The following is a 25,034-nucleotide window of genomic DNA, read 5'->3' as shown; positions in this document are numbered from 1 at the left end:
CTTATCTTGGTTGTATGTCACTTTGTCCCCCAGCAAGAGTGCAGGAGCACATGAACACATTAAACTGGTCTGCTCGGTGATTCGATTAATTTTGAATACATATATTTGGAACTGCCACTTTGACATTTCTATCAAAGGCATTCACCGAATGGTAACTTATTAACCAGAAATAGAATTCATTTTACGGTTAATTTCATTCTATTTTCCACAGGTACACGTTCTAGTACGACTTCACATCTCATCAATGTGAATAGTGCTCTGATATCAATTTGATATCGTGGGTGTTTGGATTTGTGTTTGTAAAATTCGTTTTGAATCTACGTGGATTGATTCTAAATAAATTGATTTTTGAATCTACTTGGAATCAAACTTGATTTTGGATATGTAATTACCAAAATTTACTTCTGACTTAAAACAAATAACATTGCTCAAGCTAGTGTTATTAAAATCGACTTTTAATAAGTTACATAAAATTTGAGTCTAAAACTTCATCAGTAAAAAGCATCGTGTTTAGCCCATTTTATATGAGAAATTTTACTGTAAAATTGAAAATCTCATTAACTGGACATGAACAGTATACAGTGTGAGAAACTTAAAAAATTATTAAGGTTTTGAGTTGTAGATGGTAAAAGATAACTAATATGCATTAATTAATATTGGATTCAAATTTCTTCGATTACATATGGACTCTTTCTAATATGTCTTCTCAAAAAACTTAACAATTTGTATCATCTGTGGTAAGGAGGAAGAAAGTCAAGAAGAGGAAAAAAGTAAACTTAAAGAGAACGTGAATTTATATTTTAAAAAGTAAGACTGAGACTATTAAGCAATTTAAAGAGTATCAGACCATGATTGATACTAAACTTATATAAAAGTGTTCGTTTCATAGTATTTTAACGAGTATTGCAAAAAGAGAAACATAAGATGATGTAAGTACAACTTAATAAATTCAAGATATTCTCTAACTAGACTCCACGATTTTGTTTTTATAAAATAGTATAAAAGAATAGAAGAAAAAAAATAATATTTAACTGTCTTATCTTTGTTTAAGTAACGTAAAACTATTAAATGTGGTATAAAAAAAAATCTTAAAAACACGACGATGATTGTGAAATGGGATAAGGAATGTTACTAAAACTTCTTCGTCTAAATCCTTGCGGGAAAACTGCAAACATGGTAATTTCTTATTAGAAGTTTGCCGTCAATTGCTCAAAATTTTAAGATTTCCATAAGAATGCAGTGTCAAAAATTTCAAACCTCACAAGAAATAACTTAATATTTTATTTAAAGTTAAAGATTGCCTCAAATTTCTTCTATCAATCGATGTTAAAGAAACAATAACGAGTATATGTCTGGTTAGATATGTCAGTATTATCCAAACAGACCTTGCCGTATTAATTTATTGGCAGTGGTGACAGATACGCTGCAGAGGAAACGCGTATTGTTCACATTGAGATGTTTGTAAGATCAACTCGTGTAGTTAATGAAACCACTTTCTTACGACTTTTCTTCTTCACAAATTGGTTTCAGAAGTCAGAAACTTCATTTATTACATTGAATTTCATTTTGGTACCACAATTTCTGACTTCCTTAGATCTTATCTGAGGAAACCAGCCTCCTCTTGATCTGTGAAAAACACATGGACAAATGAACATAACGTTACTAGAATCGAACTGAGAAAAATATAGAATTTAGTATAATTCTCCGAACATGTTTAATTTGATCGAAGTTTAAAGTCATAAAAAGAATCTTTGATAGGGCTCCACATAATGTTCAACTTGTTAAGTGGGATAAGGCAAGTTTATTTCAACAATCACACCGTCCATTGTGGCAAGTGCTTGGCTCCATCATGCAACTATGTAGGGATGAGACAACCACTCAATTCTTGAAAGGAACCATTTTTTTTTCTCTTCTTCGTCCTTTTGCATGACACATATTTTTTAGGGTAAGTTATCATAGTTAGGAATCCAAGTCTGAGTCTAAATCACACATTAGATAGAAATAAAAAAAATAGAATATTATATAAAGATAAAAGACTCGTTGACCCATTGCTTTAAGAATAGGAAGTGGTGTCAATCCGTAATTGAACTCATATCTTATTGGTAATGTGTTTCTCTGATGAACCTCCTTCTTGCTAAACTCAACTCTAGAGTTAGAGTCGATAATTTGTCTTGGTGATGAACCCAAACAACATTCTTCTTGATAGGTCCAACAATTATTACATTTAATTAGTTAAAAAAAATACTACTAATAAAAAGGTTAAATTAATCAGTGTAAAAGCTGAACAAAGTTTTCTTAATTTTAGTTTTGAAGTGAAGTCGTCAATAAAATGGTGGTTTTAGTTAGAAGTATAACACTGAAAATGGATTATGTATAAAGTATGTGGATAGCAACTCGTCCCATAACTGAATGTCTTCAAAAGGATGGACAGAAAATAATCATATATAGTTTGTAACTATGAAATGGAAGAATCAAACTTGTACTCCTGCGATGGCTAGAACGTAAGTGGAAACTCACTCGAAAACCTTTCAAAATATGTGTAATTAATATTCTTTCAAACGTGCATGCATTCTTCTGTGTCTGGCCACTGGGGTCCCAGCAGAATGAGAAAGAACTGTCATGATTTTTTCTTTTAATTTTTTGGATTATTTTTGTTGAAAAAACATCCAATGGATACACATTTCTTACCTTAGACACTCATTCAAAGACGAACTTATTTTATTTCAGACTCGAGTATTTAAGTTGGTTAAAATAATTTCAGTTGCAAGAACATCTGTATAAAATTTCAATACAATCACATTCTTTCATAGGAAACAGTTGGAAAAAATAACTACATTAATTTATGCTCGATAATTATACAAAAATAATGAAGATCATAATTTTCTCTATACCTCTAGCAACATATTAGTTCTCATGTCTAACAAACATGTAAATAAATGAGTTTGTTTTGGTTTAGTGAATGTGCTATGGGTTTAAGTCTTAAGTATGCAACATATTTGAAACAAAGAGCTTGTTTTTCAAAGTAACGATAAAACTATTTTCGGTAGAAAGATGTGTTTAATACTAAGAAAATATATTCTTTTTATAACTCAGTTTCCAAATTTTTGTTTATATTTATTAAATGTAATTCATTCTCATAAAGTTAATTTTCATTTAAATTTTAAATCTAACTTAATTTTATAAATTGTGTTTACAAGATAAGATTTATATACAAATATATATAATTTTAATTGATATGACAATATTAATTAAATATTGAGAGCATGTATTAATATTTCTTAATATTTAACATGATTTTAAAGGTGCAGAGGGTAAATGTTTTTTGCGTTGGTATGTTGCATCTTTGGAAGAGGAAAGCAATATGAAAGTTTGAAGTTTTTAAGCACAAAATGTATGTGTCGACGAAATAGGAGGCAAAATTAAAGATACTTGGCTATCAATATAAATGAATTATTAAGATGGATTTCGAACCAAGCCATGAAATGTATGTATTTAAACGGGTTGTTGTATAATTGAGGATTTCTGGTATTACTTAACTTTAATTCAAATATTGATGAACATGTACTTTCTTTTCTAACCTATCGGTACATTAATTAATTTTCAAAGATAAAAACCTATATAAATTATAAATGTAAGTCCTAAAATATAAACCCAATATAAATACACGCATATTTTAATGTAAGTCGTAAAATATACATTTTAAATGAATAAAGAATAAAAAAGATCGATTTGAACTGATTAGAAAAAGTTTTTTTTTTGTTTAATTTGGTTAGTTTTTAATATTTTTGGATAAGATTTATGAATTGAGGAGACTTCGAATACAAGACGGAAACGTATTATATAAACAAACGGTGTATCAGAAAGCAATAAGGATCTGATTGCGAAACCGCACTTGCAGAGGGATGAATGAGCAATAACTGACAGATAATGAGATAAATTTACGTGATACCAGATTCTCAAATCTCATCCCATAAATAACCTTCAACAGGACCACTCGGCAGTTATAAAATTTCTCAAACGGTCCTTCTTTTCACCCTTAATTAAAGAAAGACAGCGATTTCGTAATGCAATATATGAAGTTTACAATGATATGTTTGCATGTGCACATCTACTACTATTTTAATTAGATTTTAGAGAGTGAAATGTTATCTTATGCATATATATAGTTTTGCTAAATAGTACAGTTTTTGTTTTGTTTTTAAAAGTTGACCATGTGTAGGAGCTATATAAGTAAAAATGCATTGAGATGGTGGGTAGTGTAAAATTGCAGAAGAATAATAGTAGTATGAAGTGTTGATTAAAGTGGAAACGGCAGAAAGAGAGAGTGGGAAGTAAATATAATAATAAATGCAGACAACCTACTATACAACATCATAAATCACCCCATCTGTCTTCCACACCCTCCCAATTAATGCTTTTTCCTTCCACTCACATTCATTCATATCTCTCTCTCTCTATATATATATATATCTATATATATATTTCTCAACGTTCATCATCATCACACACCCAAATCCTAAAAACTCCACTTTCACAAAGATCTCATTTCAAAATGAACCCCACAATCACCTTTCTCTTCTTCTTCACCCTTCTTCTCATACCTTCACCCTCCTTCGCAACCCGACCCGCATCCAGCCCTAATAAAGTCAAGTACTCCAAAGACACCAACAACAACAACCAAGGTGGTGCTTTCGGTGGTGCAGCTGGTCCAGGTGGCTTCTTTGGCCCCGGTGGGGGCTTCAGCATACCCGGATTCGGAAGCGGCTTTGGTAACGGCATGGGAGGAGGGTACGGATCCGGGTATGGAGGTCCGAATGGAGGCTCCTCTAAAGGTGGCATCATAAGACCATCCGTCGTGTGCAAAGACCGGGGCCCTTGTTTCCAGAAGAAGGTCACGTGTCCGGCCAAGTGCTTCTCCTCCTTCAGCCGCTCCGGCAAGGGCTACGGCGGCGGCGGAGGCGGCGGTGGCTGTACCATTGACTGCAAAAAGAAATGCATCGGTTATTGCTAAGCCCGTTAATTAAGCACAATAATACGTAGGTAACACTTATTATCGCTTCTAATACTATGTTATCGCAATATATGCAATCAAACTTAGAGTTTAATAGTGACGTAGAACCGGTGTGCAACGATTTTACACTACTCGATCAATCACAAATCATATTTTAATATAGATTTGAAGCATGGAAATGAACTTGTGATTGGATGGTAATGTGAGATTGTTTTAGTAAATGGTGGTGTTGATCATCATTTAAGATGATATAAATAAATGAGAAGTTGATACATATCTATGTAGGTGGTGGTTGAAGTTGGTTTTGATTATTATGTATGGATGGAAAATATATTACGAGACAGTGCTTGGTGGATGAAACTATGAGACTACTTATATTAAATTAACTCTGTAATTTTTGCTTATTATATAATGTATGAAGATAGGGTGTTATGTTAATTATGTTAATTAAGCCGCTGCTGTTGTTCCATTTGAAGTAATGATGTTGCTTCTGAACTTAATCTTCTTCACATTTCATAGATGTGATATGCAGCATATGAGATTTGTATCATTGGATGTAATGAGAAACAATGATTAGGTCATAGATGTGATATGAACCTTCGGTTTCGCATCCATCACCCAACAATAACTGTAAGAAACGTTCTATTAGTAGTGTCTTTGCCAAAAATATATACAACCTCAAATTTATAAAATGCTTCAAATTTTTCTTTCAATAATTAACATAATTCAATAGATTTGTGATACAAGTACATAAAAAATGAGAGTTATCTAATCGTAAAGTAGTCAGGGCGCCACTCAAGTTTAAAATTTAATTTTGGTAATCTATATTTTATTAAATACATAACGTATTATCAAGAGAAAATTTTAAATATGATTTCTCATATATATAATACTGTTTGTAATGTGTTGATGGAATTTGAAATTTGAAATATTCTTCAATAAAATTTGAAATTTGAAATTTGACTATGGAAGATTAACGAAGGTGAGACCATTTCTGTTCATATTCGATGTATTTTCTCCAGCAACGTGTAAAAGTGATGAACTATTTTTGTGCTTAAATTAATATTAAATCTGATATTGCATATCCAAACTGACAAATGTTAAATATTAATTTTATCCTCCCTCAAGTTAAACAACACACGAGTCGTTTTTAATATACCAATGTATTATTTTTTCTTTTCCCACGAGTTCATAGTTATTATTGGAAAAGTGGTTGGCATACATACCAGCCTTTTGAAAAAAAAGAAAAGAAAAGGGTTCCTATTTTAATAAATTTTAATTCAAGCTAACATTGCAAGTGGCGTGTTTTTATATTAATAAATTATTAGCTACCCATATTTGTACGGGTTATGATATAATCTCCAAAAAAAACTATCAGATGGAATTACTTTAGAAATGAATCACATTTTTTTTTATATTCAACTTCGGATGGAATGATTAACATAAAGATACCTTAAAACTTCATCCTAATATTGGATAAAAAAATATAATTATTGAATGCATGAAGATAGATAAGATAATTTAATAATTAAGAGGTTTACTAGGAGAAAAAATTATAAAAGTATCTTATTGCATATCGTTGAATGTGTTTATGGTTAAGATAAACATGGTTGAGTTTAAACATGCGTGATTCTCAAAATACGTTGAATGGTCTTATTTTGTTGTCCATGCGCCAAGGATTTATTTTTATAAGCTTACAGACAAGCCTTTAATTCCCTTTTGAAGTGGTTGTGATTCATTTATAATCTAATAAATTATAAATTCGATTTGTCTCAGTTTCAGGATACAAACATACAGTCTCCTTTGTATTTTTTAATTAATCTAGACTGAAAACTACCCCTTCTTAGATATTTTAATTTGTATATTAAACAATCTCGCAAACACCATTGCTTTTACTTTATCCTAATATAATTTGAGAAAAAAAAAACTAGTTAGTGAACCAACACTAAGAAAGAAAAAAAAGGACAAACTAAATAAAACAAAAAAATATCATCAATTCATAAAACATATATATAATACATAAATAAATACAAGTATTATTTTTAAAAATTAAATTAAATTTAAAGTTCATTTAAAATGTAAACTTTTGTCATAAAAAAGTGTACAAGACTGTATCTCTCTAGTTTTTATATCTTAACATAGTTATCAATAAAATGATTTTTTTCTTAAAGATTTTTAAATTCATGTCTCTATTTAACATATATATAATATCGTATAATACAATGAATACTTGTTGTTTACTTACAGCCAGTTCTAATCATACAACTATGGTGCGTCCGTTAGATGTTCCACAAAATGTAACCAACAAAAACTTCACTGTCAGCAGACAACTCTTATTATGCGCCAAATCAAAGCAAGATGTTGGCTTTTCACATTGCTTCAGCCTCAGCCGCTACTTTTCAAGCTTTTGAAACCAATATCCTCTTCAAATTATACATATACCCTTTAAATTCATGCAATTTCTTTTAAGAAAACTGTGTTAGCTGTCTCAGGTAATTGCATTACAATGATTGATGTTCGTTAAAGAATTGTGCAATCCAAACAAAAGGAAAAAAGAAAAAGAATGTTGATAAAGAGAAATAAGCATCATAAGCAAGAAGGCATTTATGTCATTGTTTTTCTATGTCTTAACTCATAAAAATCAGTTCTATGGATAAATATAAAAGTCTAGTACTTTTCTGCATACAGGATCAAGTCAATAAATTTTAGCACTTTTCTGTCAACCACTGTATGTCTATGCTTTTTTTTTTATAATACACATCAACAAATATAGTAATTAACAAGCCACTCGAACAGGTAGCATGCTTTAGACAAGACAAACAAAAACTCAGAAAAAATACTTTTATCCGCAATTATCTGTGGCTAATAATTTACAACAGCAATTCAAACTTCAAAACTACTACCTCCATATGAAAATTTATCATAATGCAGCCCTCAATGCTCCTCTTGCAGCCTCCCGCTTCATCTCAGCAGCCTTACCACTGCCACGGAAGTACATGTATACTTGCTGTATGAAACAAAAAGCAAAAAACAAAAAGTTAATATGTTCAGTCCAAGAGCTAAGTGCATCCACTTATAAAAAGAATTTAGAAGTACATCCGAACCTGTATAACCCAGATGCTGATCAAAGTCTCAATGCAGAACAACCCAAATCCGACAAAGTACAAAATCTACAGGTAAATGCCAAGAAAAAAACTTTACAAATCGTTTATAAGCAGGGAAATTTTTGTTGTACAAGGTTTTGATAAAAGTGTAACGTAGCTTTGTGAAAGGACAATTAACAGCATGCAGGAATACTAAAACTTCATTACAGGCGTACTTACTCCAATCACTGCATGGTTACCCACCACATCTATGGCTGCCAGAATGCCTCTGTATCAAAATGAGTCACGGCACCAAGAATTAGGCAAAAAAAAAATGACAATAACACCAGCTTCTAGATAGTATTTATCATATCCCAAAATTTATTATCCTGAAGAACCTGGCTATCAGTTTGACTTTCTTAGTCATTCTAGGACCACTTATATATCAACTCTTGTAATTTATACGTGGTATAGTAATTATGCACATGTTCTAGATTCAACTCATGTCAAATTCCATTTAACTCTTTTCATATATATTTCTTTCACTTTTATTTTAAAAAAAGGTTAAAAACTAAGTCCTTTTCCAACAAAATGCGATTGGCTATATGAACCAAACAGGGCCATTTAAAATTCTGAATGTTCATATTACACAAGTAAAGTCATGTCATCATATAATATGTAAACAATAGGGAATAAGTAGTGAAGTGTACATATATAAAGCTAACTTACGTGAAGGATTTTCCTTTGAAAACTATGGGAGGAGCAACTGCAGCTAAGATACAGAATCCTAGGTGAAGCTGCAAGCACAAAGGGAAATGATAATAAGTGAATTATGTTTGAAATGTGAATCAAAGCTTAAGTGCATAGCAGTAAAACAGTCAATTTACCAAGTAAAACAAGAAAAACCATCCAAAGTTCAAAGAACTATCAGTCCTGCAAAAGTAAAAATAGAACAAATTTCAAATCAAGAGTGTAACCAAATTAGAATGATCAAAATATCCATTCATATTTTGTTCAAATGAGCAAGATCAAAAAATGCAGTTTCTCAAGAAGTGGTGCAATGTAAATAGGAATGCTTGCTATTGTATAGCTGTTGGTAAAAAATTAAACAGTCAAATGACTATAAGTATGTGAAATAATTACCTAAAAGCACGGTATAATGGGCGATACCACAAGACATATGCTCCAGGAATTCCGGCTATGAAGTATATAATAGCAAGAAACCATATTTTCACACCTACAAAGAAGGAAACGTTACATAAGCATTGAATTTGTTGACATCTTTGGATTTTGAGCCGTTCAATAAACCACAAAAATCCTTGCTTCGTATCTAAACTTACCTTCTCCCTTGATCCAAGCTGCAGTGACAGCTATAATATTCCATGTGAGGCACAAAGCCAATCCTGCATGATATCAATTTTCATACATTATAGATAAATAAGATATTATTACCATAATCAAATTAAAACATCATCTTCACCAAGCCAAGAAGAAGTCAACAGAGAAAGTGATAAGCAGACAATAGAACAGATTAGTGCCAACCAGCTACGTCAGTGGTTTAAATCATTTAAAAAAAACCGGTTCACCAATATTTAATTGTTTATTCTCATACATTTCACCGTCTATCAACTCTTCAGCTTTCTCACAGGCCTTCAATTTATGTATTTTATAAGGATAGCACAAAAATAGTAATAGAAAAGAATTGAAACGCAGACAATGAAAAAAATGATTCTGTATTTAATTTGAGGAATGGATGAGACAGATGCCTTTTTTCCGGTACAGTCAGTATATCAAGATCAAAGAACAACTCCAATTATGTCAGCTGGCCAACTAATGCAGACAGTGATATCTATAACAGAAAAACCGCTAAATTTATGACAAATAGTATTCTCTCACAAGATTTTTCCTTGGCTAATTGCTAGGAGACGATGTAAAGTTTTAGTAAGTAGCATCAATTAAAAGAATACTGCAATATGCAAATATTATAATAAGACACCTTTGGATAACTTTTTTTACAAAAAATAAAAAATAACTATATAAATCCAACCATTATGTTTAAAGTACTCATAAACTCACATCTACAAAATTTCATACAATTTAAAATTTAATTGATAATTGATACTTGATTGCACCATTTTAGTTTTGAAAATATACCATATCAATCCAACCATTGTTTAGAGATTAAACACACATAAAGAACAACAAAAAACCATAGAAAACATACAAAGGAGAGCCTTCATACAGAATCAACTAAAAAAAGATATCAATGTGCATGAGATACCATCAATAATTGTTTGCTTAAAAATAATGCATTGACGCAAACCATATTGCAATGGAAGAAAAGACGGGATAACTTGCCTAACAATGAAGTAAAAGCAACATATTGCAGTCTTTGAAGATGAACTGGAATTTCATTGGCGATATCATGATGGATAATTGGGAAAAATGGTGGCCAATTCTTCTCCTCAAGAACAATTCCAGCTGTAAAATAGTGTAATCATGCACTTGAAGAGTAAAAGCAGAACCAAAGATATTTATAGTCCAAGCATGAAGCACGAGTGAACATTTTTTTAAGAAATGAGTTCACTCATGTAGAATGGATGGAGAGCTACACGCAATGTAAAATCAATAGAATTCTCTAGCAGTAGTGCTCTTCCACCATTCTGTTGAATGCCAAAAGCAGCCAAGGAAACAAGCAAACTTATCGCAAACATTAGTAGATCTCAGAATAAGGGAAGGATGTGGAAAGTGAACAACAGAAAAGGCCTTGTTCCACTACGTAAGCTGCAAAGTGAACAGTAGAAGGAATGAAAGCAGTTAAGATGATTAAGGAAGTTAGATGCTCAATCAATAGTCATGCCGTCAGATAATTGGGTGGTTGCAAAGGGGCAAAGGGGCAACTCAATACTGTCCATTCTTCTCTATTCTTACAGCCTATCTAGATTCTTGGAATTACAAAAGCCCTAACTAACTATCATCAAGTACAAATATAACTGAAATGAATTTACCTCGTGCAGCAGCTTCTTCTTTCCGTCTGACTTCCTATATTTTAATAAATGGATAGATATTAAAATACAGGAAAACTCCCAGGCATGTGTTGATAATAAGGAATCAGTAGAGAAAGCTTCACAAAAACCAGTATAGACATTCTAAAAATAGATCAGGAAACAGCATAACTTGTAGATGATGACATTTAAGAAGATGCATACTTCAGGCATCAGCACATCATTTAATCACAACAATTTCAGATAACCTCCTAACATCCATACTTTAAAATATAAGATGGTGACGATAAATGATCAATTATTCGTCAAAAGAAGTTTAGAATTACAGTTGATGATGATGATGATGATGATTTGGAACAATTAACCAAATGGCCGGTTAAGTCAATATATGGTTTACACATTTATCACTTGCCTAGTTATTTGTTGTTAGTCTAGACATGTTATTTTCCGGTAATTTATAAATAGTAAGTCAGTCATAAATTATATATATTCCACTGTCAAAACTAGTTTTTGTGCACGGGTATCAAGATTATACCACAGACAAAAGAGGGGTAAGAGCAGAAAAGAGGAAAAGAAAACAAAGAACATGATTGTTCCAGGTCCCAACCTCTGTAGCCTGTTAGGAATCAACTACGAAAATCCCAACAATAAAGTGTGCATATAGAGGTCCTGAATCACATTGCATACCTGTTCCCTTCTTCTCAATTCAGCCTCCTTGGCTTGGAGTTCCTTTTCCTTCTTTTTCAAATCCTAATGGTAAAACAGGTCATATTTGGAAACCAAACAATCAATTTTCACAACAATACACCCAATGCATTTATATATGAATAGAAAAAAAAAGGAAAAAAAAATAAAAGAGAGACTTTTGGGATTTCAATAACCTCAATTTTTATTACATACCGTTGATGGATCAAGAGGTATATCAACTGTCGCGCCAAAACCATAGTTGTAATCAGCAGGTTCAGGATTAAGTGGTGATAGCCTTGAATTTGTGGCAGGGGCAACGCTTCCAGGATTCTGAAAATTTTAGAACATCGAGATGCATAAGGTGTAGTCAAGCAGTTGTGAACAATTAATAGGGTTTTAACCCAGGTGAAACATATGAGTAAATGGTTTCCTTTGGAACACAATGTAAACTATTCTCATTCCCTTACTATGTGTTTCAGTTGTACGAAAGTTAAACAAAGACAATACAGAGAAGGGGAGAAAACAAAATAAAATACATTGGGCAATATTTTCTGTCAAAATTTTTTTCTTGTGTGGCTGATTATTCTGAGAAGTGTGACAAAGTCAATTGACGTGGATTGCACTATATGAAAAAGAAAGTTTGTCAGGATCCGGATAGTTCAGCAATCATAAAGATGAAAGGAGAACGTAGTTTATGACTCATACTTCGCAAACAACATCACCAATTAGCTCATTTAAGTTAAACAAACAAGATTGCTCACCAATTCACTTATGGCTTTAAAATCATTAATAAAATTATGCACACAATATAATATGATTTACTAGTGCTTAATCAACAAACTCACTGTAGTGTAAAATGCACCCCCACTGTAACTTGATTGGCTTGATTTTTTTCCCCTCACAGCTGGTTCCTGTAAGTGTAAAAAAGATTTGAAGGGTCAGGCAAGAGGAAGCATTGCAAATAAAAACACACAGTTTACCTGCACAGAAAAATTCAACCTTAAGAAACAAGTATAAAACTATTCTAAGTGGGGATTTGACATCAGAGGGCTCAAACAACGAAACTATGAAATCCTCAAGTACAATAACTAATTTTCAAATTGTATATAAATCATACATTAATACACTTACTATAAATATCATCTTATTCAGACAAACTTATATGCTCACAAAAACAGATATACACTTACTATTGTGTTGAAAGGGCAACTTTCCTTAAAGCTTAAGTTTTTTTATTGTCAATATACAAGCCCATTTTATTTTATGCTAAACTGTAATTTAATCTAAAGGATAGAACAACAAGGATTGAATTTACACTTGATTAGAAAGGATCTAATACCATGTCAAGAACCGTATATCCTAAAATCTGTAAGTGGTCCATGGAAGATTTTGTCTCTAATATATTCTAACTTAAACAAGTATATGGTGTGGTGCAGGGATGTACTTACTATTATGATGTAGGTTAGTACCAAACTTACTTAGTAATAAATCCAACATTGGTTTGGTGCTACTTCTTCGGGTCGTCCCTAGCTTCTTGGTAATCAAGTCAATTACTATTCATTCAGTGTTCTTTCTATATAGCATGGAGTATAAACATTAGACAAGACATCAGTTAGAGTCTGTTTAGTTTGAGAAAATCATTTTTGTTTTCATCCGCAATGTAAAAAAAAAATATTAATTTTCGTTTAAATTTTTATTTTCAAAACCTTGGCATAGGAAACAGTCAAAATGCTTTTCCTGTAAAAACCTCTTAAATTTTGGATACAGGCAACAAACTAAGAACAAGACATTATTTATGTAAATGAAAGTGAAAACAGAAAAGGACGGACAAAAACCATTTCTAAAACCAAACAGACCCTTAATTTGCATCTTTGGAAAAAGAATTGAAGACTGTTGCCAAGCTACGAAGCCAAAATATATAACATAACATGTGACATGACGTTTATTTATGAGGAAGACCAGTTAATTTACCACCTTAGCTTTTAGATATGTTACATTCACTATCCTCTGTGGAACTTGCAACCATAGCCTTCTTTTAGCATTTATATATGCTGTATAATCGAATGTTTCATTCGCTGACCAATATGAGACATTGAAGCACAAAACAATATAATTGATATCCTTTCTTGACATTATCTGTTGGAAGTCCCACATCGACTAGAGATAAGGCCAAATTATAATATATAAGTGAGGTGCAAACCTCACCCTACAAGCCGGTTTTGTGGGGTTGAGTTAGGCTTAAAACCCACTTTCTAATATGGTATCAGAGCCATGGTTAGTGCCTATCCTAGCGAGTTCTAAGTGGGCATTCTATTCTTCTATTCCACCCGCAATCGGGAAATTATAATATATAAGTGAGGTGCAAACCTCACCCTACAAGCCGGTTTTGTGGGGTTGAGTTAGGCTTAAAACCCACTTTCTAATATGGTATCAGAGCCATGGTTAGTGCCTATCCTAGCGAGTTCTAAGTGGGCATTCTATTCTTCTATTCCACCCGCAATCGGGCCGCTATTGGACCACCCAATTTCTACTATCACGCACGAGATGTCTATACCTCGGCGTGAAGGGGGTGTGTTGGAAGTCCCACATCGACTAGAGATAAGGCCAATTTATAATATATAAGTGAGGTGCAAACCTCACCTTACAAGCTAGGATAGGCACTAACCATGGTTCTGATACCATATTAGAAAGTGAGTTTTTAAGCCTAACTCAACCCCACAAAACCGGCTTGTAAGGTGAGGTTTGCACCTCACTTATATATTATAAATTGGCCTTATCTCTAGTCGATGTGGGACTTCCAACACACCCCCTTCACGCCGAGGTATAGACATCTCGTGCGTGATAGTAGAAATTGGGTGGTCCAATAGCTCTGATAGGCACTAACCATGGCTCTGATACCATATTAGAAAGTGGGTTTTAAGCCTAACTCAACCCCACAAAACCGGCTTGTAGGGTGAGGTTTGCACCTCACTTATATATTATAATTTGGCCTTATCTCTAGTCGATGTGGGACTTCCAACATTATCCATGCTATATATGCTTCATGATTATTATTCAGACTCTTAGTATTTGGTTTTTATCTTGCAGGGCATATAATGTGAATACATATTATATAATATTAAAAGTATGCATCTATAGTTCAACCACCGTCAAACACAAGAGGTAAATCACCGTTTATTTGTTGAATGAACATGCCAGTTTTAGAAAACGGCTATAGGCTTAGGCTGTTATCCGCTTTTGTTGATGATGGTTATATATATTATTTGCAGCTTCTTCCATTAATTTGTTCCAGCAGCTTTCTTGACTAGGATCCATGAAAAGTTTTCCATGACAGAGTAACTGTGTATTCTATCAGCTGCATGCAGTTGATCTTATCCCATAACTTAAGAATTCATGACATTTTACCCCTAATGTATTCTATAGAGAGAGTATACACAAGCACCGAAAAAAAAAATTACCCTGGATACTCAACGAAAATATTTGCATGCAATTCTATTGTTTATTTATTGCAAGTTCGGAAAGAGGTGTTTTCTGTACTCAATTCAAAAGGCACCTTATTAAAGGCAAAGAAAAAAATAGCAGAGACATAAGATTCTTCCTACATGGAAAATAAAGTTATACACAACCCAAAATCCCGGTTCTTCGGTGATAAAGTTCAAATATAGTAAGAAACAAGTCCACCGACAAACAATCACAATAATTCCCAACCCAAAAAAAAACAAAAAAAAAACAGTAATATATCCATTATTCAAAGCTCAAATACCACTGAACAAGATCAAATTGAGAAAAAAAAGCGCACACCCAGTTCACAAAAACTTAACTTTCTGAAAGTAACACTCATGAGGAAGAGAGAAAAGGACTTACAGAGAAGGGATTGACTTCTTCTTCATCGAAGGGATTACTATCATAGCGATGAGCCATGCGAGGACGTTAACGGTGCTAACAAGAAAGTAGCCTCGGAATTGTAACCAGAGGACTGCAAAGATCTGGAACTATTCACAGAACAAGGTACCAAAGGGATAAAAGAAAAGGATTTTGAAATGTTGAGATAAAAAAGTATTGAAACTTGTTATGCAAGGGAAGGAAATGGCTGGAAAAACAACAAAAAGGCAATAATACCAGCAGTTTAGACAGGGGAATGGTCTTTGGTCAGCTTCAAAGAGAGAGAGACTCCATCTTCAACGTTGCTATCATAAAAATGAGTTGGAAAAAAATATATTTCAAAGAATTGAAAGATTAATTAATTGTTGATTATCGTTTACTACATGTTTAGTTTGTATTCTTTGTGCTTACAAGTTTGGCTTTAGACTTTCGAATTTAGGACTAATTTTTTGTGTGAGCTTGATGTTAGTAGATATAATTATTTAATTACCCATGATTGATTACTTAAAATAAAACAAAAGAGCTCACCATTTTTGTATTATTAATCAAATAAAAAATACCATTTTTAAAATCATTAATTTAATTTAATTAGTTATGTACTACATTGATAATATTTAAAATTATGTATAATACGTAAACGGAGTTAGATTAGTTATTAATAGACTATGATCTAATCATATCTACTTCAAATAACCCATTAAAAATATAAATGTCGGTTAAAGTTAAACTAACCATAATCACGCTCTAATGCTCAAATAAATAAATATTTGGAGAGTTTATTTGAAATTGATTAATGAACTGAAAAAATGTGTCTTATAATCTTCCCTTGGATCAAAATACTACTTAATCAATGAAATCGTTGAAACCGGATTGGTTTACCTCGTTGCATGTCTTGTTATTACAATTGCAACTCTTAGAAATGCTTAAGGAACTCTTTTCTTTCTTAAATTAAATACTCTTTCCTTGTGCTGTTTTCATAAGAAAATGAATTGTACATGTCTGTTATAAATTTCAAATAAGTAACTAATCTAAAGAAATAATAGTTGAAGAGCATCAGGTATCTGTGACAAATCCTCAGAGACATGCTTCAGATAATGTTACAGTTCAACCACTATTTTTTCTGTCTAATTGTATTTAGGTTCTACAGTATCTTTTGTTGAGATTCTTATAAAGTCTGAAAAATGTTTTTAAACTGTATGTTTGCATCATATATACTAATAATAAAATATTAGTATTTTATCTTAATATATATATATATATATATATATATATATATATATATATATATATATATATATATATATATATATATATATAACATTAAAAGTTGTTGTTGCCTGTTCACTTCGCCGAAGTTGTAAAGTTGTAAGTCTTCGGTTGAAACATTAAAATCAAAACAATTGATAAATGCATTGACGCTCGACCACAGAATCGTGACTTTTACGCTCCTCGTGACCTTCTACAGGCTTCAACCTGTGTTCCATTCATTTTCCAAAAAGGACGAACAAAATAATGTTTCATTTAATATATTATGACCCAAGTTCTTGGTGTGGCTGACTTCTAATTCAGCAATACCTGCCACTAATTAATTACGTCTTAAAATACTAATAATATTGCTTTAGGATAAACAACACCTAAGCAACACATAAAACCAAACGGAAGTAACAAACAAGTGTTTACAAGAGCCAACAGCTAATAAAAACCTAATCCATATTGCTAGAGCCACCACCAACTCCAATTAATAAAAATATAATGGGACCATACTAAGGGTAGGAGAGGGAAAGGAAAAGAGTGAAACCAAAATCAAGCCCTTTTTTCTTTTCAAAATTGAATGAATTTACGCATCTACACAAGCTAATTATGCCTATAATAGTAATAAAATGAAGTTAATGTGATTGAAACTTTGAGATATCCAAGAGAGTTAAATGGTAACATGCTTAGTGTCGTGCATTTTTCTTATTCGTCTTTGGTCAACCCAACTTTTGTCTTGGGAAATAGCTTCATTCCAACGTTCTTTGAAGATTTCAAATTCCCATGTCGATTGCCTTCGTATCTGCCCGATATAAACAATGTTAACGGTAATTTATTAGCACAAACACTTGCTTTTCAAAGTAAGCTTAAATAACTCACCTCGGTTCGCACATCAATTCCTGTTCCACTTTGCCTCTGCTTATTAGGAAATGATTCAAAATCAACAAACAATGTGAATATTAAGGATAGGTAACGAAATGAGATTACAACCAAGAATCACATAATGCCATTAAAACAGTACCTTGGTTGTCCTTTGTAGGTTTGAAACCTGCAGAAAAAGAAACAAAAATTCTTGTGACGTGATTCAAACAAAAGTCCAAACTTCAGAGGACTAATGTCGATAAAACTGACAAAATATGGAAATTTTTTGGAAAGTCAGATGAAATAGATAATATCTGATCAGAATTTGGTAACACTAGCAAATGACACATGTTTTCGTATCGCTATAGTTCAGACCAACAAATACTGTCTGTACAAAATATTACAGCACAGAAGGAACAATTGCTTTAGAGTTCCATAGGCATATGTAACGTAAAACTTTTACACTGTTATCCAATTTTAAAAGCTAACATATTTGACATACATGATGATTGTGATGAATGAAGGTAGAATGAAAAAAAATACTATTATTTATTCTTTATGTAAATAACTGCATGATAAAAAACGAACAAACAATGTTTGTTCTTGACAGTAAGTCATAAGTTTTATTCTGTAAAGTATTTACAATTACTGGATAAGGAATAATAATATGAAGTTGGAGCATATACAATATATTTTGGTTTGCAAGAACAGCAGTGCAAATCTAGGAACCTAACGGATACACTGAATTACAACATAGGGAAGGAGGAGGCAAATACCTTCGACATTCTGTGACCACTCCCACCCAGAGTTTGTATTCCTTTGTGAAATACATATTCACTATCAACAACTCCCACATTTTTAGTTCGATCTCCCTGAAAAAAATGACATTCATCTAATTAACGACACTTGTCATAAAGAAATGGTGGCAAGAAAAAGAAAGAGCAAAACAGCCTATATAGTAAACCAACGATCAATTGATTACATATAAATTGAATTAATCAACCCATGATGCATTCCAAATTGACATGCTTATGGCGTGGCATGAGAATGTGTAAACTTATATTCCATAACTCTATCTCTTGTCAAATGCAGTATTAAATAGTAATGGGCCAATATCATATACGTAGATGGTAGAAGTTAGAGCAAAAGGTTTTTAGCTGAGCACAAGGAGGATTTCTGCAGCATTGGTGAACAGCGTACACACAATTAGTTATATTTATCACTACCAAGAACCAAAAATGCATCACAATGAGAATTGTACACAAAGACAAGTGCCATCATAGAAAAAGGAAATAAAGAGGGGGGGAAATTTACAACCACCAAAAGTGTCCAGAAAATGGATATTTCTCACCTGTGCACAATATCCTAGTTTCATATCCACTCCCCAACCATGGACAAGGTCGTTCTGAAGAAGATACAGATGACAATGATGAGCCAACATTGAACGACAATATAGTGGATTTAGTTAAAACTCATCAGGAAGCCCATCAAAATGAATTGCATGTAAATCAAAACATGTTTTCTTTTCAGTTGGTAGATGAAGGTAAACCTGATTTCATAAAACCTATAGGCAAGCATTTTTGTAACTTTAAAAAAAGACAACAGAAAACCATAATAATTTTCGGATGGACAAAAATTTAAATTGTTCATGATATATAACTCAATAGTACAACTAGAAGAAACAAAAGTTTAGGATGATTTTGAAAGGATTTTGCAACATGTCTTTGGTCAGAACTTAGTTAATATTCGTATGAGCTCTGCAAACAACATTACCTGTATAAGATGCCAAGTACAGTACCAGGCAGCTCGAGAGAAAACTGGAGCCATACCTTCCACAAACCTACACAAGTTGTATTAAAGTCTTGTGTCATTAACAAGGCTCTATGCATGCCAAGATTTATCATAAATAATCACAAGAATTTTTCTTTATCACATTTCTAATGACGCTTTTAAAAGTCCAGAAAATCATCAGCATTGTTCATGTTCTGACAATCTAAAAGAGACGACTTCAGTGCATCATTTCAAATTCAAAATGAGTGCACCCAAAGGAATTCAAAGATAACATTCTCAAAAAACCATCTAGTAGAAAGACCTAGTAATATGTTGCAGGTCATTCCATATATTTCTATGAATCCCTCATCAACCTATTCTGCAATATCATCCTAGAAGCACAAAACAATAAAAAAGACAAACATCACTAAACTAAAATCAATTATAGCGTCCATCAATAATGGCTGACACAAAATGTAATATTAAGACAGTACACGAGTCCTTTTCACCTAAGAAGAACTTCTTAAACATTAGTCATCTAACAGATAGACATACTTGTCTGTGATATAATTTAGTAGACCTCACAGTTCAAAAGTGATTTGCTTTGATTTTGCTATTAAATCAGCTTATGAGTTGGCTATAAGCTATTTTTTCCTAATTAGAGCACAAATGCAGGCTTGAATGAACTTCAGACAAACTTTAAACATGTCCAGCCATCTTGATGGTAGATGGAGTGATAAAATGCATCAACAAGGTCCCGTGCAAACATCTTGAAATATTAAACAGCTCTGCCAGGATTAAAGAAAGTAACAGTTACCCAGTGCATGGTGGTCCCTCACTTGAATCTGAACATCTTGTACTGCCTCTGCGTTCATAGACTCTTCTGCTCCAATGGAAACTTCAAATGTAAGTACAAAAGCATTGTTTAGCAAGTGCATATGGATAGTCAAACAAAAAATCACCTATGAAATTTCTTGGTTCTAGCTCTAATTGTAATTCTGTGATGTATCTCTGTCGAATTTGGGTCAAGAGCTGGTTGAGATATCTCCAAACCTTCTTGCTTTATAATTTTAACATATCTGCAAAAAGAAACCTACATTAATTATTTTTTTTATCACATGAGATAAAAGCCTGTAGAAAGGTTATTTACTAGCCTTAAAATTAGAAAAGGTTTAAGAATATAAAACCAATAAATAACCTCATTTGTCAACTACCACCCCCCGAAGAGCAAAGATTTATAAACCTAATGTAATTTTCAGAAGCCTTATAAGGATTATACACATCTTATATTGTATAGCAGAGAATGCAGAGTCGATTTCCATTCAGCTATCAAATTTCAAAAGGGAAAAAAAATAGCATATCATGTGATAAAATAACATTGGATTCTTTATCATAACATTTAAACCAGTATTGCAGGTACCTGCTAGCCTAGAAAATGATAATCATTTACATCCAAGGCAGATTGCACACAAATATCAAAAGAACAGTAGCACCAGAGAAGCAAAGATACACCATTCATACCTTGAAGGTGAAAAATGCTCCACCCCTAGATCCTCATCCCAGAGAAAGATATAATCATATATAGACACTATGTCCGGATGTAGAAATCTTTTTGCAAACCACCTGTCAAAGAATTCATGAAATATGTAATCCATCAATTACATATTAAATCAAAATATTTTTTTTTTCTCCTTTATTTGCTGGGAACAACGAAATTGAAAATGTATTCAGATAACTACATCTTGTCAATGCCTGGGTAAGGCTATGGGATTGGGGATGTTCAAATTTATAGACTATAGGACAATCAATCATTGCTTGGCCTGAGCTCCCTTAATATGCCCTTTTAATGGTATCTGTATCCAGCATGTAGTAACTCAGTATATCAGACTGCCAGTTCTCTTGTGATGGTTTTCCAAGATTTGTAGTTTTATTTCTAAGTTATGTAATGTTTACCAAAAATTTCAAGCCCTTTTTAGCCTAACTGGCTAACCAGCTCATCCTGAGTTGAAGAAATTTTTACTTTAAAAAAATGATTTACTTATTGAAGGTATAGCATGCTTCATTTATTTACTGTTGTAGTTTCCTCTCCTCTAGAGAATCAAGCATTGTCCCTTCAATAAAAGTCTTGCACTTACCACTTTGTTTGATTCTGAGCAACAATGTGTATGGCCTTACTACTCCAACCAAGATTCCACCATCCATCCACAGTGCCGTCATAATGGAATAAAATAATTGTGAAGTTTTCTCGAAGAAACTGAAATAAATGAAATTAGACAAAGAATGATGATTTAATTAATTTGAACAATCTAAGAGCAACATAAAAAATACCTTTTGCACCATAACATCAACATTCTGCTTTTGTTTAATACCAACTGGTACTGCCAGCAAGTTACGATTAGAGTAAACATTAGCCTGCAATATCATAAACAAGCCCAATCATTACACTGTTAACACAGGTAGTACAAAACCCCAAATCAAATCTATCTTCCGAAATACAAGAACGATGCAAAAATTCTGACCTTTGACCTTAAACCACTTCTCGACCAAAGTGGTCTTAACTCCAAATCTGAGTCAGCATGTATTATACCTCTTGGCAAGCCTTTCAACTTCTCAGAAGTTGCAGGATACACCTGCACCAACACAAAATATTTTCGAAGTATCAGGCAACAATTGTGAAAACAGACAAGATCATCACAAATTTTGAAAACAATCAATTTACAATAACCAGCAGGGTGTTTTTAATGCATAGAAGATCAAATATGAAAAAAGAGAATCAGAAAGCTAATTGGACTAGTAATCTAACATCATAGTTTTTACCTTTGGTTGTCCCCAGAAACTCCATCTTTTGTCAATCTGATAGCAGCAGATAATAAACATAGAAAGGGGGGAAATTCGAGTTAGAACACTCAACATAACAATGTGTCATATGACAATGCATTATTGTTCTCTGGAAAAGTAGCACATTTTTATCCTTAATAAGATGCTAAATTGCTAAGTAAGAATTAATCAGACATTTAATAAACACTTTGACCTTTTTTTAGGACGTACATGCAATGATATCTCAAAAATTCAACTGACCTCTTCTTGGTGATACTGATACTTTGTAGTTCTATACACAATGAACAACATAACTGTACACAAAACTGCCATAAAAGGCAGTTGTCTGATCTTGAAACTTGACTTGCCCTGCCCCAAAAAAACTATTGTTAAAACAGTGATCTTACACATGAATCAACAGAGCTAAAGAATATTTTACAGGAAACTCCTAACAAAATCCAAAGTAACGAGAATAGAAGAAAAGAGGACAGACCCCATCAGACAAGCCACTCTTTTTTCTCATGAGCCATCTCAATGATTTGATCGACGTCATAGAAAATTGGATCTTTTATTCAGTCCTCATCAAAAAATGGTCGCTGTAACATTAAGCAACAGAAGCCATTTCAAGCCAGTGCTTAATATGTCTACTTCTCAACAACATTGCAAATTTTGGCATAAATAAAATAACCAACTGGTCAAAACAACAAAAAATTGAAGTTACCATATTCTAAGTTCTAAAGCACAACATAAAACATAAACGCAAGGAAAATGACCATCCCATAAAAAATATACTAAATGACTTAGAGCTAAATTGATGAACACTACCACATGTACACAACAGAGAAACAAACACCAGTACAAACTATATGATTTTCTTTCATACAATTTAAAACAAGACTACAACAACTATATTGTGCGCAAAAGGATATTAAGCATGTGCACTGTGATAACTAACATTAAAGAAATAAAGAGCTAATATTTGTGAATTGGAAAAAAGAGAGGGATGAATTAAAACTTAAAAGGGAAACACATGCTTAGAATATTAGTAATGAGGGAAAAAGCACGCCCCCGGCTTGCTGAATCCACACACCAACCAAACTTGCACATAAAATATACCAAAAACGACACTCAATAAAAGCAACCCGAGAAATCTCCGAAACAACATAAGCATCCAGGAACACGGAAACAAAAATGCAAAGATTGGATTTCCCCCAACTACAAAGATCGCGTGAAAAAATTGCAAGAACAAACAGTTGTCCAGAACATTGAACCAGACTGCAACCAAAAGTCCTTCCTTCACAACAAAGCACATTATTTTTCTTCTCCGGGAAAATTAAACAGAATTATAATAAAGAAAAAAGGACTAAAAGTTACTCCCACAGATAACAACAGAGTAAACAACAACTCAGTACTCTCTGACCGTTTCAGTCAGATCTAACCCTCTCCACACATTCTTACTTGTCATTTAAAGAGGAGTAAAGCTTCACTTTCAATCCAAATTTTCAAAAGCACAAAGATAGAAGATTTTCTATCATCTTCTCAGACCCGGATCGTCCTCTACAGAACCAGAACAGTGAAAGGCAAGAAAACTAAAGAGGGAAGAGAGAGAAAGCAAGGAAAGACCCTGAGAAACTTAAAGGGGTCGCTTGAAAAAGCGAAAAGCAGAAAACTTTGAAGATCACATGACATACCGAGCTGAAGCGGCGAAACCCAGATGAAAATAAATAAAGAAGTGAAAGAAATGAATTGCCACGAATTAATAGTGTCAGAGGTTGAAGAGTATCGATGCAGAAAGCAACAAAGAAAGAGGTTAAAGAGGGAACCTGAATGCATGCGTGTCTATTGACCGATGACTGATGATGAAGAGATGAAGAGTGTGATGACAACTACACTCTTTTGTTGGCACTGACTGAATCTCGTTAATTGCTCCTCTTCGCTTCTCATTCAAAACCAAACCCAAATCAACAAAACCAGAGTGGTAGCTTTATTAGTCCCACCTGCTCCAAATACCACCCACGACTGTCTTTTCTCTTTACTACAGTACTTGCTAATTGCACCGCCACTTTCGCCTCTGTCTCTCTCAACCCTTTCTCACGTCTCGCCACAGTCACATTTCCCTCTTTCTTCTTCTTTATTTTATTTCCTCTCTCCCTCTACCTTTGTAACTCCATGCACACTTAGATTTTCTCAGCTAAAAATAACTATCCTTAGTATTTTGTTATACTGTTATTGTTTTTGTCACCCTTCAAGATGTACCTTATCTTTCTTCTTCCTCCCACCATTTATAAGAAAATTACCATTCTCTGTCTGTTTTATTTTTCTTAAGTCATCTTCCTTAAAAGGTGAATAAAAAACGTACATTTGTCTTGTTTTATTACAAATTATAACAAAGAAGATACATGGACCATAACTCTAATAAAATTTCTAGATATACATGGACCATAACTGCGTTTTTAAATTGATTATGAAACTATTATAGACTTAATCTCCAATTTCCAGTATGAAATATTTAAATGCTTGCATTAGTTAATGATCTTAATGTAATATGATGAATATGTGAAAGTATTCATTATCTGTTATTAAATGTTTACAATAGTTAGTTATTTACATGTTATTGCAATAATGTGGACAAGGGGTATTAAAAAATGACAACCAACTTCTGTTAAT

General features: G+C 32.8%; 3 protein-coding genes across 6 annotated transcripts; 1 reads left to right on the top strand and 2 right to left on the bottom strand.

The window, feature by feature from the left end:
* Nucleotides 1-4,475: 4,475 nt before the first annotated feature.
* LOC124830162 (uncharacterized) lies at nt 4,476-5,449 on the top strand. The gene has a single exon (XM_047303801.2). The coding sequence runs from the start codon at nt 4,553-4,555 to the stop codon at nt 5,009-5,011; it is 459 nt and encodes a 152-aa protein (XP_047159757.1). The 5' UTR covers nt 4,476-4,552; the 3' UTR covers nt 5,012-5,449.
* A 2,194-nt stretch (nt 5,450-7,643) lies between these two features.
* LOC124830164 (secretory carrier-associated membrane protein-like) lies at nt 7,644-16,056 on the bottom strand. 2 transcript variants are annotated; one of them, XM_047303803.2, is made up of 14 exons: nt 15,906-16,056; nt 15,651-15,778; nt 12,632-12,697; nt 12,000-12,116; nt 11,787-11,849; nt 11,103-11,136; nt 10,453-10,575; nt 9,435-9,497; nt 9,238-9,331; nt 8,982-9,027; nt 8,824-8,891; nt 8,335-8,383; nt 8,116-8,181; nt 7,644-8,018 (listed from the first exon to the last, which is right to left on the bottom strand). In XM_047303803.2, exons 2-14 carry the CDS (start codon nt 15,705-15,707, stop codon nt 7,932-7,934), a joined length of 933 nt encoding a protein of 310 aa, XP_047159759.1. In that variant the 5' UTR covers nt 15,708-15,778; nt 15,906-16,056; the 3' UTR covers nt 7,644-7,931. The 2 variants fall into 2 exon arrangements, with proteins under 2 accessions (XP_047159759.1, XP_047159758.1); XM_047303802.2 differs by lacking the exon at nt 15,906-16,056 and having other exon boundaries at nt 15,651-15,899.
* Nucleotides 16,057-17,460: 1,404 nt separating this feature from the next.
* Nucleotides 17,461-24,632, bottom strand: LOC124830165 (uncharacterized). Of its 3 annotated transcripts, none has more exons than XM_047303804.2 (16): nt 24,191-24,632; nt 22,861-22,963; nt 22,629-22,736; nt 22,368-22,403; nt 22,070-22,180; nt 21,879-21,962; nt 21,686-21,804; nt 21,072-21,173; nt 20,513-20,629; nt 20,368-20,433; nt 19,554-19,620; nt 19,132-19,185; nt 18,557-18,652; nt 17,941-17,967; nt 17,799-17,834; nt 17,461-17,721 (listed from the first exon to the last, which is right to left on the bottom strand). In XM_047303804.2, exons 2-16 carry the CDS (start codon nt 22,918-22,920, stop codon nt 17,590-17,592), a joined length of 1,215 nt encoding a protein of 404 aa, XP_047159760.1. In that variant the 5' UTR covers nt 22,921-22,963; nt 24,191-24,632; the 3' UTR covers nt 17,461-17,589. The 3 variants fall into 3 exon arrangements, with proteins under 3 accessions (XP_047159760.1, XP_047159763.1, XP_047159761.1); XM_047303807.2 differs by lacking the exon at nt 24,191-24,632 and adding an exon at nt 24,059-24,084; XM_047303805.2 differs by lacking the exon at nt 24,191-24,632 and adding an exon at nt 23,826-24,008.
* Between the last annotated feature and the right edge of the window lie 402 nt (nt 24,633-25,034).

The sequence above is a fragment of the Vigna umbellata genome, chromosome 5 (genome assembly GCF_029865625.1).
Source record: "Vigna umbellata cultivar VRB3 chromosome 5, Vumbellata_1.0, whole genome shotgun sequence".
NCBI classification, from domain to species: domain Eukaryota; kingdom Viridiplantae; phylum Streptophyta; class Magnoliopsida; order Fabales; family Fabaceae; genus Vigna; species Vigna umbellata.
This window is presented reverse-complemented; position numbering and strand designations above follow the sequence as displayed.

Coding starts and splice junctions, on each gene's coding strand:
- LOC124830162 (XM_047303801.2), top strand. CDS start 4,553: ATGAACCCCACAATCACCTTTCTCTTCTTCTTCACCCTTCTTCTCATA.
- LOC124830164 (XM_047303803.2), bottom strand. CDS start 15,707: ATGGCTCATCGCTATGATAGTAATCCCTTCGATGAAGAAGAAGTCAAT. Junction 9,028..9,237: donor CCATTATACCGTGCTTTTAG/GTAATTATTTCA, acceptor TTACTTTTGCAG/GACTGATAGTTCTTTGAACT. Junction 8,019..8,115: donor TCAGCATCTGGGTTATACAG/GTTCGGATGTAC, acceptor TGTTTCATACAG/CAAGTATACATGTACTTCCG.
- LOC124830165 (XM_047303804.2), bottom strand. CDS start 22,920: ATGACGTCGATCAAATCATTGAGATGGCTCATGAGAAAAAAGAGTGGC. Junction 21,805..21,878: donor TTGATGTTATGGTGCAAAAG/GTATTTTTTATG, acceptor CATTTATTTCAG/TTTCTTCGAGAAAACTTCAC. Junction 20,434..20,512: donor AGAACCAAGAAATTTCATAG/GTGATTTTTTGT, acceptor CCATTGGAGCAG/AAGAGTCTATGAACGCAGAG.